General features: G+C 34.4%; 1 protein-coding gene across 1 annotated transcript in view; it reads right to left on the bottom strand.

Moving 5' to 3' along the window:
• Window positions 1-10: 10 nt before the first annotated feature.
• Window positions 11-13,038, bottom strand: part of LOC137398362 (CARD- and ANK-domain containing inflammasome adapter protein-like) — a 33,684-nt gene continuing 20,656 nt past the window's right edge. Inside the window, exon 7 of the mRNA XM_068084470.1 lies at window positions 11-60. Within this exon, the coding sequence (XP_067940571.1) occupies window positions 11-60 (50 nt within the window). The remainder of the gene's footprint in view (window positions 61-13,038) is intronic.

Here is a 13,038-nt window from a genome sequence, read left to right on the forward strand (position 1 = left end):
TCCGTATTATTTATTCTCTCACATCAGAGTTTATCATATCCTCATCAGCCTCATTCAGATCTACAAGAGTAGTGCATTTCTAACAGTAGGAGACAATAGATACTTTTAGATACTTTATCTTGGATATGCTGATGCAATAGTTCAAAAGTCAGCAAAATTTTAAATGTCTGTTTTTGATGTTTTCATGAAAATTTCTCAATATTACAAAAACATATACATTCAAATACTCCTATTTTAACTGCAACAAAATTGTAAAAGCACAAAACAGCGAACAGCAGCAAGTCTAAAGTCACAAAATGTTCTAAAGTGGTGTTTGCTGTTTTTGTAAAGAAAGTATTTAATTTTTAGTATATATTATATAAATATTAAAACTCTGTCTGTCTGTTTATCCGGCTGCAAAATTTAAACCGCGGTAGAATTTTAAATTGCTCCTCTCTTATGACAGAAATTGATAAAATCTGTTGTATAGTTAAATAACGTATATTTTTACTTTGTCACATGACTTTCTGCTTTACTGTGGGATTATACTACTAAATGCCGCCATTTGCAATTAATAAACCAGATACTAAAATAATATGGAGAAATATTACACGCAGTTGTGAGCAAATTTACAAGCTCTGAGGCAGCAGTGAAGTCAATATCACCAAATGAAATAAATATTTATGCTTCCTGTTTTGTAGAAATTAGATATTTGATTGTTAGAATTCAGTTTATAACATAATACTATCCCCAAAATATTTTAATATTTCGCTTGATTGAAATTTCCAAAGTATAAATAAAGAGGAATGCTAAAAACCAGTTTGGTAGTTTGTATGTTTTATCTTAAACCATAACTGCCACGAACAACTTTTATCGTATTTACTAGGTAAATCAGACATGCTGATTCCGATTTTGTAATCAAAATAAAGATTAGGCCACTAACTTTCAGAGTAATAAAGGATTTTTTATAGCGTTTTAATATCGGTCTCGAAAACAACACGATCGGCATAACAAGCTCCGCCCATAAATACTTGACGTAACCTAGCTTTTTAGGAACAGAAGTTACGTAGAGATGTTTAGACCGATTTAGAATAATAGAGATGGGTGTTTTAAAATCTATTAATATCTAAATCCAGCTTTAAAAATGATATCAGTCTTTTCTGAAAGGTAGATAAGCTATTTAGCATTGCATATTTAAAAAGTGCGATAACAACGCTAGCTCGTGATAAAACCGCGCTTTTTGAGCTCATTTTTCTCGGCGTCCAGCCCATTTAAACGTCATATAACAAGCTGCGAGCAGTTTTAAATAGTTTATATCCCTTTCATAAAAAACTGAAATTATTTTACAGGCTGGATTTAGATAATAATGGGTTTTAAGACACCCATCTCTATTATTCTAAATCGGACTAAACTTTCCTAACTTCCGTTTCTGAAAAAGCTAGGTTTCGTCACATATTTATGGGCGGAGCTTGTAATGCCGATTGTGTTGTTTTTGAAACGGATATTGAAACGCTTTAAAAAAGCCTAAATGACTTTGAAGGTTAGTGGACTAATCTTTATTTTGAGTACAAAATCGGAATCAGCGAGTCTGATTTACTTAGTAAATACAATAAAAGTTGTTCGTGACAGTTATGGTTTAAGTTCACTTGATAGAGTTGTGGTCTCTCTGTCACTAGTTCTCATGATTAGCAATGCCTCCCACTTTGTATCCAGTGCATTCCATCCTTTATTCTAAACAATAGAATTCATAGAGAACTTGATGCTAGTCAACCACATAATGGTCAGATCTAGTGAACTATGAATGGGTTCATTTACAAGAGAATCACGAGGATACAGAAACCAGTTTGACTATCTGATAAGGATGAGCGATATTATATTACTATGAAGAAACTAAATACTTTGGATCAAAAGAGAGACAGTCTATTTAGAGATGACGTGAGTTCAAAGCTTTAAGAGTTCCTTCAGTTAAGGTGTTGAATAGCTATGAATAGTAATATAATTGACATATAAAATACTATTGAAAGCAAATATGTATGTAAATCGGTTCATTCTTTGATGTTGATGAATTAAACCATTTGATTACATGACCATTAAACTCTGATGGGCTTTGTATGAGTTTTAACAAACATGTTGGAGGGGGTGAAGGAATAGTACTATAAACTCTAATAAGACTTTCTAAGGCTCCTTCTCTGAGGTTAACTGATCTGCTCCGTGTAAAAGTTGCTTATGACCGACTAACATGTCAGGTACTTGAAATATTTGAGCTGGATGCTTTCACCAGCCAATATTACCAAACATATATCTACTTTTTGTTTTTGCATTTTCCTCGTATTGTTCATAGTTTGTCTGTTCAAAAGTTGCTGCACCTTGTTGTGAGTTTTTGAATTGAAGATTATTTTCCTAATAACTGTTAAGATTTGTATAATATAAAGTTATAAGTAACTTTAGAATATAACCTTCATATATTATGGTCGTAATATTTCCTCAGTCAAACAAAGCATAATTATATAAGCCCATGCTGCATGCCCAGTGTTGATACCCTGAAAGAGACGCCCACCTGCATAGGCCTAGACTTGGATATTGTACCCCCAATCACTTGGTTGGTCAATTTGAAATACACCCCCTAAACACTGGAAGTTCCCTAGAAGGCGCCCAGGTTCCACGCCCCGCGAAACATCCAATATGATTCACGCATTAATAAAGCATAAACAAGCTACAAACAAAAATCCCAATTTTATTTAAATACGTTTTTGTTTTGAATTTTTCGTTTGTTTAGTATTGCAAAAACGCTTGTTTTTTTCTTGTGAAAACAGCTTATTTTTTGTTGCTAACAGAGACCAATATATTGTAGTTCACTACTGAAAAAAATTAAACTAAAAAGTTAATTAGCTAACCATAAATCAATTTGTAAAACTCATTTGTGTTGCGACATAATAGTTGCTCTGACCACTAGCGTCAGTATTGCATAACAAAAAGAATGTCGCTATGCCTGCAAAAAGGGTTAATAAAACAGATTCCAAACATCAACCATCAGATCGTCACTTTCATCTATAAAGGAAAACATAATGAATATCAATGAAAGTAATATCATATCATTCGTTCTGAGTTGCTAAAGGGTTGCTAAGATGATGCAATGTCGACTCTCTCTTTTCGATTCCTTTCCCGTCAGCAAGCGTGTAGATTTTAATGTAATCTGCAGTAAAATGAAGACTGTGGAAGTTCGGTGCAATTTCTTGGTAAAACTTTGGCTGAATAAAATCTTAATGAGAATGGGCCTTTTTACTGGTTTGGCTGTGGAAACCCCCCTAAAGTAGCAAGTTCACTGACAGTGCCTCAGAGTCTGCAAGCCCCCTAAAACGTGATTTTGGGAACCTAATGGGCCTTTTGAAGGGAAGTATCATCCCTAAGGCTGCATGACCACATACACACGAGAAAAAGTTATTTTTCAGAAAGCAGCTTTTTGCATATTTTCTAAAAAATAGTCCAACTTTTCAAAACTGTTGATTCAACTGACCTGACCTTGTAATGAAAAAAATATTTTAAAGCAAACGATATACCCTAGGACACTTATATTTCGTTAGAATTTAGTTTCTTAAGTAGCATACAGAGTAAAATTTCACTGCAACTTACTTTCGCAGCTTTGATGAGTGCAAAAATATAGTGATGTGAAAATAAATGCAGTGGTCCAAAGATAATTAGATTCCTCAGGTTCAGTTTACCACAGGCCGGTATTAACTGGTTGCAAGTTAGGGTTGCAAGTTTCCATGATGCGCAGTGCTTCGGAGTTGCGCTATCTCCGAATCATGGAAACGGCGTCTTCGCACTGAAATCACTGCGCACTGATCAGTGCGAAGCCAGTGCAAATTCGCAGCAAGGAAACAGCGACTGCGCAGTGGCTGCGCATAGCTCTCATGCCATGGAGACGGATTCTTCAAGGGCCATAAACTAGTACAAAAGTTATCCCGCTAATCTTGTTTTTTTTCTATTCTTCCGATCTTTTTTCACCTAAATTTAATTATGGTCTGCACCCACGAGGATGATGAGTTGATTATTTTCCTAGACTTTGTTATCGATGCCAACATTTTTAGAAAAATAGGTGGCAAGTACTAAAATAATGATTAATAATAAATTACTTAAAAATACTTATTAAAAATATATTCCTTTGTAAAAATTGAGTTAAAGTTTGTAAAACCTTGTGAATGTGTATTGTAAATAAAATTATAATGACGACAGAAGCATAAAAAGACCGTTTCTGATGTTTGGTATGTATGATCGATTCTATTTTTCCATCAGGCGAATCGATTTATACAATTTCTCTTCTCTGGCTAATTTGTTGAAAACCACTGCGCAGCATGGAAACGTACAATCCCCTCGACTTCGGAGGGGGCTGCATCGCAGTACTGCGCACCATGAAAACATAGTGAATGTTAGGGAATGCTAGGTATGAACACCTGGGGTGTTGAGGGGGCGGTGAAAGCCTCCAACAGGTCTTTCTTATGTAGGGTCTCAGCCGGGCCTTTCGTGTGAAGTTTAAAACAATCTTATTGGAAAGTATCAACATTTTTCTATTTTTTGAGATTTGTTTTGTTTTAGGTGATGTGACTGACGAGACAGTTTTAAATTAAAACAGGCAACACTTGACCGCAGTTAAAACGCTCAGAAAAAGGACATTTCTTTCTTTTGAGCCTTTTAACAAAGATCAATTTTGCCGATTTTATTTTGAGTTCATACAGAGTTTTCCACGCTTTCGATTGGACACGGCCAAGCGGATGTTTGGTAAAACTTGATATTTTGCAAACCTTAATAAAGGTCGTTAACGAGAATATTTTGCCACTGATGATGATAATAATGACGTCTAAAAATTACTAAAAGTTGATGTTTGTCTCTATGGCTTGGAATAAAGTGATATTCTACAGCGATAAAAACCGTCTCCATAGCCGTTGGGCAAATAACTTTTGGAATAATTGATGTTGAGGTCGAGTTATCTGAAGCAATTTATCATTGCGTGAGAACGGACCAAACAAATCTGTTCGAGTTAACCTTGTGTTTGAGATGAAATGTTACATTGTATCCGAGGGCGAGTTATCCGAGTTTGACTGTACTTAGCCGCGGAAAGTTCTTAAAAGGCTTGGACGGCTCCGCTGGCCAGCCGGCCCAGGGAATACAGGCCTGATTGATAGTCTGAGAAAGACATGGCAGCAAGCGATTAAATTGCATTATCGACCTTGCCCACACCATTCTACCTGAGGTTCACAATTACAAACTAGTCGCAAATTGAAATTTTTTTATCGGTGAATTGAACCTGAGGAATCTAATTATGTTTGTTCCACTGCATTTATTTTCACATCACTATACTTTCGCACTCATCAGAGCTGCGAAATTAGGTTGCTTCTAAATTTTACTATGTAGGCTACTCACGAAACTAAATACTAGCAAAATATAAGTGTCCTAGGGTAATCAAGACATCTAAGAAACACAATAAATTTACTAGTATTAACTAGCAGTAACTGTTATTATGAGAAGAAAGTCTCGAACGATCAATATCAAAATATTCTTGTTAACGACTTTTATAAAGGTTTACAAAAGATTAAGTTTTATCAAACACCCGCTTGGCCATGTCCCATCGAAAGCGTAAAAACCTCCGAATGAACTTAATTTTAAATCCGTAAAATTGATCTTTGTTAAAACGCTCAAAAGAAAAAGATGTCTTTTTTCTGAGCGTTTTAACTGCTGTCAAGTTTTGCCTATTTTAATTTAAAAACGTCTCGTCAGTCACATTACCTAAAACAAAACAAATCTAAAAAATAGAAAAATGTTGATACTTTCCGATAAAATATTTTAAAACTTCACACAACAGGCCTGGCTGGAGGCCCTATACATGAGAGAAACTGTTTGGGGGCTTTACACTCGCCCCCTCCACACCCTTAGGTGTTCATAACTAGTCGCCTAACATTAGCCGCCCCAACTAAAAACCAGTGAATACAGGTCTGACTATCAATGAAAAAAGTTATTTAATTTCGCGTTTTCGCTCGTTCGTTACGATAGTTTAGTTTCGCGTATGAATTTTTCGCGAGAGGATGACTCCGCGAAAACGCGAAAGTTGGTTGAGGCGAATACATAAGTGTCCTAGGGTAGATTTGGTTTGAGCCAGTTTTAAGGTGGATAAATCATCAACTTCCACTCTTTTCTTTTTAACATATTCAGGAATACAATTGCCCTTTTTCTATTAAATTTGTGCTAATATCAATCAGTCTTTTACAGTACTAATCTGTGTCAGCAACCATCTTTCTTCTCATAATAACAGTTACTGCTAGTTAATACTTGTAAATTTACTGTGTTTCTTAGATGTTTTGATTAGATCTGATTTGAGTCAGTTTTTAGAAGGCAGAGAAATCATCTACTTTCTCTCTTTTCTTTTTAACTCTCTCATTAGGTTCTTATTTGTTTCTCTATTATCCCTTTTTATAATACTCATTCCATTGTTCATCATATTCATTACTTAATCTCTCCGTGTCACTAATCTCTATCTCCATGTCATCATCCACTCACCTTCTTAGCCTTTCTAAAAGCTAGTAAATGTCACGGGTTCTAATCTACACGGCATATGCTATGAACCATGGAGCTGTCAGCTAAAATTCTTCTCTCCACTTGAATTACTGTAAACTCTGGTGATTAAACAAGGAGTGCTAACAGAAGTACATATTAACATTATGTCATAATGCTAGTTCCTACATCTTCCTCAAACCATGCAGTTTGGATTAACTTAGCTTAGTTAAAATTTATAGGCCTATTATAGAAAATGCTGTTTGCTGGAGTTATTTTATTATTCAAATTTATCAAGCCACATCTTTTTTTGGTAAATTCTTTTAAAAAATATTTATTTCTTTAAGGGGGCATTGAAATTATTTAGGTACGTGGGGTTTTAGGTGAGTTTCGTTCCGTAATTTGATTTATTATACTCTAAAGGCAAACTGCATACTGGTACAATGAAACAAAACTGGGCATTTTATATACACTCATATGATGATAAATAGGCGCTTGCTGTAGCAGCAACAGTAAAAGTTGTAGGTAGATTTCTCATTGCCGTAGCAGTAGGGCAATCGTAAGTCTTTGGAAACTTTGGAAAAATGTTTCGCGAAGAAATTAGCAATTTTATTTTGGAGTGTCTTTAACATTATGTTTTATTGTGCTATGCTCATGATATTTATTAGTGAGCATATCATGCGTACGGGTGGACTCTCTACCCTTCCCTCATTTTACTCTGAATAAACCAGTTAAGGATTTTTGCTTTAATGTTAGCCCTGTCTGCTCCTCAGAAGCCAAGCTAACAGCATTAGGATAAAGGATTGCACCACATGGGTATCGAACCTGGATATCCAGATTACTCACCTAGCACACTGCCCCCTGCACCACTCAACCACCTTGCAGTAATATCCCTTTTCTAGTAGTTGTGCTCATATGCTAAATTATATGATCTCTTACAGTTCACGAGACTACCATCATACTAGTATGAATAAAGTGTGGTCAATAAATGTATTATTGAAAGCAAATTTGTAACATAATCTTTGTCCATAGCAAAACACTCGGACTCATATTCTTGGCTGTGATTAGTATAGATGTACTGCTTCACATAGTCAACTATGACTAAACCATGTACTTTAATTTCTTAGGATTTACTTCTATTTCTTCAAAAGTTTGTGGCAAACATTGATTGACAGCAATGATTAACTATTGCATAATATCCCAAACATTGACAAACTGTCTGTATTTTCAAGTTATGACAACTCCTTAGTGAAACTTAAACATTAGAATATAAGTTGTTTAGATAATATTATAATCATTATTAATATTTATATAGTACTGTTATTATTATTACTAGCATGATGGAAGTACCGTGCGTCATGAGAAATCATCATATGTAATAACTATGAGCGTAATTATTCTTAGATATAGAAAGGTGGTCAACTGGTGCTGATACTAGCGCTTGGCTGACAGTTTGAATATCTAATATTGACTCCTGTATGATATAATCTTTATTCCTAAAACTCTTAGCATGGTTTCAGACAGACAGACACAATTCATACTATATTAAAATCTGCTAACTAATAACCTGACAGTTTGGTGTGTCATGAGAGACTGTCATGTGTAACAGCTAGACATGAACATACAATTATTCTGTAATGTCAGTAGACAGTTGATTGATGCAGTTGTTAGAGTGTAGATCTACATTGCTAGAAGTAGCGAGTTCGAATCCTGTACAGTGAAAGTTTTTTCTAAACCTCCAGCCCTCTCTTCAGATGAATGGACACGACTTTCTTGTAGTAAAATTTTTGATTTGGGAATTTTCATGACAATAACTCACCTTACATAAATCGATCAATGAATTTTTCTACACACAAGAGCAAGTTTTACCTTGCCTATTGAAAATGTTTCTAAACATGAACTCAGTCATTGGGTCAATTATATAAATTTGACAGAAAGTTATTCGATGGAAAAGTTTTGTGAGAAAAAAAAATTGAACTGGGAGCTGAATACTCCTTAGCATAGTAATCTGGCATAGTGTCGATCTATATGGGTGCTATGCACACTACCCGTAATATTAACACTAGTAGGCATTGGAACTCGGTATTGATGACTATTCTTCCATAAGATAAATTTTCCAAATGGCAATCAAGTTTGTGAACTCACAATTGTAATTCAGAATTAGGTTTGTTAGTATTGTACCAGATGTTGCCTGGTTATTAGCAAAGTACTAACAGCACTTGCTATGAATAACACGAAACGAGGTTATAGTGTTTTACATAACTACTACCTTGGAGGTCACCCAGATATTAAAGTTATTTATATGAACTGATACTATTAAGTTATTCCGGTGCCTTGTAGGAAATCATGAGGTCTCACAGCTATCCGCACAATTATAATACAATGCTAGAAAGAGCTTTAGTGGGATTGTTAGAGTGTTAGCCCGTCAGGGCTGCATAGCCGAATGGCCGGAGCTCAAATCCTATACGGTGTATTCCTTTTTCACAACGTCCATCCATAGCTTCAGATGGACAGACACAACTTTTATTATAGTAAATATTTAAAATTTATTTTTGTTGATTTAGAAAAACTAATCAAGCAATAAAATTATACTAGTATGTGTATTAGCAGGCATCTCAACAACTTTATTAGCATTTCTGAAAAGGTTTATTTCATATTTTTATCTTACATGTATATATGTATATTCCTAGAAATTCATTAAAATTCAATTTGAAGTGAAATGTCTTCAAAAATAGTTTGTGTGACATAAACCAGGAGATGTGTTTTCAATGAGAATAGATATCACCATATTGTATGGATATATTTTTATAGCACAGTATGTCCTGGTGGTGGGCACAAGTACTTTTTTGCCAATGAACGAGTTTATACTTCCATTTTCGTTCGAGTATCGGAAGTATAAAGTATAGGGTACGTCTTGGCCAACGGGTTTTTTGGATATCAGGTTTGTAATAGTTTCACTGTTCTTCGGGAAAGATTTTCAAACATCGAAAATATCTTAACATTTACAATGCAATTGTAATTCTATTCAATTTATTTATTGTTTTTTTACTATTTTTATTGACCGGCGTTCATGCTCGCAACATAAAAAGCGAGCTGTGAGACTCGTTGCTCATTAGTCATTACACATGCGCAACTGACCGAGTTTTCATCCACTCTACTCAACCACTCTATTCGACAGATTTGTGTACCAAAACCTGAACTCGCAAATCAATACCCAAATCCGCAAACTCAAAATGCTTATAATTGCCATTACCCTACACTCAGGAGAAGATAAACCCGCAGGTTGAACAAGTTTGATTACTCATGCTCAGCACTAGTATGGATATTACGTAACAAAATGTCATGCAACGTTGTTGGTTTTGATAGACGAGTGGTCTCTTCTATCTATGAAGGGATTAATTTAACATCCACCTTCAGAGCTGGTAGGATAACTCTCGGTGGGTCTCTATGTAAGGGGTAAATGAGTGTTTATTATCAATATTATTAATATTGTGCTTCACTACATGTGGTTACATATCTACTCTGGTATTTCAATATACTACCAGTTAGACTAGTGACCCAGTGCAGTTCAAGCTGTACACATCAACTATATCAAGTGTTTATGTAATGTATGTATTTATGTACTCTTATTATAGTAAATACTGCTAACTAATAACCTGAGAGTCTGGTGTGTCGTGAGAGACTGTCATGTGTAATAGCTAGACATGAACATATAATTATTCTGTGATGTCAGTAGACAGTTGATTGATGCAGTTGTTAGAGTGTAGATCTACATTGCTGAAAGTAGTGAGTTTGAATCATCTACAAAGCAATTTTTTTAGCACCTATCTTGTCTTCAGGCAGAGAAACATAGCTTTTCTTGTAGTAAAGATTGAGACTTGGGAGTTATCATCACAATACATTACTTGCGTAAATCAGTTCATGTATTATTCTACACACAAGGTCAAATTTTACCTGAACTCATTGCTCAGTTATAGAAATTTGTCAAAAAGCGGTCAAAAAATGGATAAGCTTTGTGATGAAGAAGAAATTTAATAATTCATGTAAAGCTTTGTGATGAAAAATAAATTAAAACTTGGATCTGAATATCGCTTAGCATAACATCTGCCGTTGTGTCAATCTATGGGTACTATGCACACACTACCCATAATGCTAACTATGAGTGATGCAAGGCAGCCTGCCAGCTCGCATCGTGTTATACGAGCCCGCCTTACAGTTTGTGTGGAGTAACAACCTACCATATCAGAGCCTCTGGTTGAAAGTGCGGAATTTCTTTTGCTCTAACTCTTCCTACATACTACACCCATTCTGTTGACACCTTGCATTGTGTAAGTCATGGATAAATAAATGTTGAGAAATATTGCATATTGATCAATCAATATAATAAAGTAGTTGATGTTATTCAGGTTCATTGTGTAGCTCTGCTTTATTTATATAAACTGATAATATTAAGGTATTCTAGTGCTTTGTAAGATATCATCAGGTCTAATAACTATCTGCACAATTATGATACAATCCTAGAAAGATGTTTAGCACAATTGTTAGAGGGTCAAGCTGTATAGCTGAAGGACTTGAGTTCAAATCTCACACCATGTAATCTTTTTTAACAGCCTCAATCCATGGCTTCCAATGAACAGACACAGCTTTTTTATAATAAAGACTTGAAATGCAATTTTGCTCTTTTATAAAACAAAGCAATAGAATAATAATAATATAATAAGAAAATAAAGTTACATTAATATGTGTATTAGCTAGCTGATTTGCAGGCATCTGAACCACTTAATTAGCATTTTCAAAAAATTTAACTTCATATTTTTATTTCATGTTCCCAAAAGTTCAGTAAATTCTGATATGAAAATATTTGTGGTGAAATATCTTCAAAAACAGGTCGTGTGACATAAATCAGCAGTTTTGTTCCCAATGAGAAGATATACCGCTATATTATATGCTTATGTTTTATACCACATTGTGACAAGTTGGTGGAACAAAGAAGTGCAGCTTTGATGGTGATGATTGGCTAGTGGTCTCTCTATCTATGAAGAGATTAATTTAATCTCCACCTTTGGTGATGGTAAGATAACTCTCGATGGGTCTTTATGAACACCAGTTGTAAGGGGTGAATAAGTGTTTATTATAAGTCCATCTATATTTGTCTTTATACAATGTTACAAGGTATGAGTAACTGTACTCACTAGGTACCTTAATACTTGCCTGAAGGGATCATCAGAAGATTATTTTCATACTTCAAAATATTTTAAAAGCTTTTTATTCCTTTCTATGGTAAGTATTAAAATTGTTAAATTAACATTTCCATCTGTCAATGTAGAAGGTTTTATAAAAATGTAAAGGTTTTTATTGATACATATAATTATTGTAAGAGCAATGCAATTGTCAAAACCTTTGTAGAATTGTGGTTAGATGATTGGTTTACAAACATGCTGTCACAATCTTTGTGAGTTCAAATCCAGCACGATGCAAACGTTTTATTCCAAGATTTTAATAGCTATAGCTGGACACACCAATTTACAGAATAACAGACACTGAGATTTACATCTATAGATTGATATATTGATATATAGGTAAAGTTCATGACCTAGATGAGTATCTAATGTTTAGTTTATTCTTCCTCTGAATGAATTACTGAGTCCCTCCCATAAGTCTAACCAATGTTTTAGAAGTTGTCTCACTTTTGCACTCCCTCTATTCTCTACCTTTGTTCCAGCTCTCTCTATATTGTTATGTAGATAAAATCAGCAGCTTGCTTCAAGAATTTTATCTGGTATCTCATGATACAGGTGTATATTCTGTTTCTATGGCTAGCTTAACTTTTGGTATGTATATAGTCTATGGAGCTCTATGTTGATTATTATTTGCATATTGTTACCAGATTACATCAATGATAAAATTTCAGGTTGCCATACACCACGTGTATTTGCTTCCATGAGGCTACGTTAATCTATGAACATAACTAAGTTTATTAAATAATAGGTACAATAAATAACTTTAGCTAATCAATCACACAATTGAAACAGACTTTGACACAGTCGGCCTATAGCAGCCTTTGACACTGAGTAGAGGTGGAACGAGACAGGTTTTTTAAGTTCGAGACGAGACTCGAGACACTGTCTTGTAAAAATTCGAGACTCGAGACACGAGACAGTAAAATAATGAGCATTTGGTGATGATTTCACTACACAAGTACTAGCTACTTGGTATATATAATATTAATAAAACTATTTTTAAGTTGAATTTTCACCTGGTGTAAACAATTTAAATACAACATTTTAATAATGATATGCATGTAGTTTTTGTAAACAAAAGTGACACAAACAGCTCTAAAATACCGAAGTTATATATTCTAAGAATTTTTAGCTTGATTGATCATAATTAGTATAAACATATTGCTTTGTACATGTATATTTTTACCATCTATTGAATAGGTCTTACTTTTTAATGTAATGCGTAATGAAACCGATGGCCGTCGCTCTACAAAGAAATACCGCAACTAAAAGAACA

The sequence above is a fragment of the Watersipora subatra genome, chromosome 6 (assembly GCF_963576615.1).
Source record: "Watersipora subatra chromosome 6, tzWatSuba1.1, whole genome shotgun sequence".
NCBI classification, from domain to species: Eukaryota; Metazoa; Bryozoa; class Gymnolaemata; order Cheilostomatida; family Watersiporidae; genus Watersipora; species Watersipora subatra.